This window comes from Mandrillus leucophaeus, unplaced genomic scaffold (assembly GCF_000951045.1).
Source record: "Mandrillus leucophaeus isolate KB7577 unplaced genomic scaffold, Mleu.le_1.0 Scaffold457, whole genome shotgun sequence".
In the NCBI taxonomy this organism is placed as follows: Eukaryota; Metazoa; Chordata; class Mammalia; order Primates; family Cercopithecidae; genus Mandrillus; species Mandrillus leucophaeus.
The window spans coordinates 657691-659610 of NW_012104887.1; the positions used below are offsets into that span (position 1 = coordinate 657691).

The following is a 1920-nucleotide window of genomic DNA, read 5'->3' on the forward strand; positions in this document are numbered from 1 at the left end:
CAATCTGTGTTTATTGGAATTTGTTCAATTGCATATTTATTTTGTTTCATATATCTCATATCTAAATAGTCGTTGAATTTGATTCAAGATGCAGAAATTTGCGTAAATGAGCCTAGATTCAAGATAAGAAAAATTTCTCTAAGCAATTCAAGCAACTTTCCAAAAATCAAAGGAACTTGCTAGAATACCTATGATTCAGGCTATGAACCTGAGACATCCCAATTGCCACAGAGATATCTGCATCCTATCTATGGCTCTTCAATCTTCTTTCTTATGAAGGCATTTTCTGTTCTTAGAGTTCTTTGACTAGGAACACAATTTAAAATATTTGACAACTGGTATGGCCCTGGCACTAATTAGTTAAAACGGGTGCTGGCCACAGTGAAGGAGAAGATCTATATACAAGCTTTCTAGAACATTTTACCTACTACCTGGTCAATATTTGTTAGGTCAACAAGCTTTATATCTCCCTGAGATTCAAAGAAGGGAGATGGAGAGGATATTTAGTCATATTGAGTCGTGAATATACAGCTGAATATCAGCACTGCATCTCTCTCTGCTTTGACTTTCAACAAATATGAGTTTTGTAGCGGTAAAGTGTATTGATGAGATGATATGAAATTTAGTTCTTGGGGTATAACATACTTGTACAGTTTCCTATGAAAGTGGGATTTGAGAATCTGGATCTTTGAAATTGTCACATTGAAGTCTACCTAATTTTTTTTCTTGACATGTCCACCAGTAAGTTCCCTTTTTTTCCTCACATTATATTTTCACACTTATAAAATAATGGGCTTGGTCTAGACTAGGGAATCCCAAACTGTCTATGAAATAGGAATTCCCAGGAAGTTCTGAAAACTATTCACAGCAGGGTCACATTCCAGACATACTCAGTAAGACTCTCCATATATTTTTTTGGTGGGGGGGAAATCTTTATTTTAACAAATTTCCGGTTGATTATTGTGTAGCTAGTCCAACCTCAGTTTGAAAACCCTGTAAAAAATAAATGATTCATAAACTTTCATTTCTATCAGAAGGTCCCAGACAATATTTAAAGAAAATGTTGGCAAATTATATTTGTGTTCCCTTTAAGCCCATTCTGATTCCTTAAGGAAGCCCTATTAAGATTCTGCAATTTTTGCCTCTCCCAGGACCTGTTGTATATCAGTCTGGAACATCCCTAGGGTAGTGACATCTGCCCATCACTGTCTTCCTGAAGGCATTCTTCACCTCCTTGTTCCTCAGGCAGTATATGACTGGGTCGAGGGATGGTACAATGATACTGTAGAGCACAGAGATAATCGTGTTGTGGTTGAAGGTGTACATGGCCTGGGGCCGTGCATAGGTGAAGAGAGTGGAGGGATAGTAGATAACAACTACTGCCAGATGAGTGACACAAGTGGAAAAGGCTTTGCAGCATCCCCTGGAAGTAGAGACCCTCAGGATGGCTGCAATGATGGCAGCATATGATGAAACCACAGCCAATAGAGGGAGGAGAATCATCACCAGGGCCAGAAGGAAGTCTACTAACTCTGTTTGCTCCTTGTCAGAGCAGGTGAGGTTGAGTAGTGGGGAAATATCACAGACAAAGTGGTTGATAATGTTGGGTCCACAGTAGGACAATTGGGAAATAAAGAGACGTTTCATCATGGAGCTGAAGAAGCCACTGCCCCAAGAGGCAGCAGCAAGGTGAGTGGCCAGACTGGAAGGCATGAGACTAGGGTAATGGAGGGGTCCACAGATGGCCAGGTAGCGGTCATAGGCCGTAACTGCCAACAGCACACATTCAGTACAGGCTAAGGCAATAAAGAAGTAGAGTTGGGTCATGCAACCTACATAGGAGACTCTACCATCCTGGGTAAGAAAGGCTGCCAAAAGCTGAGGAATGGTAACATTGATGTACCATAGCTCCAGGAAAGA

At 40.6% G+C, this 1920-nt stretch overlaps 1 protein-coding gene across 1 annotated transcript in view; it reads right to left on the minus strand.

Annotated features, from left to right (window-relative positions):
• Positions 1-1164: 1164 nt before the first annotated feature.
• Positions 1165-1920, minus strand: part of LOC105549809 (olfactory receptor 6P1-like) — a 5756-nt gene continuing 5000 nt past the window's right edge. Inside the window, exon 2 of the mRNA XM_011994455.1 lies at positions 1165-1919. Coding sequence (XP_011849845.1) covers positions 1165-1919 — 755 coding nt within the window. The remainder of the gene's footprint in view (position 1920) is intronic.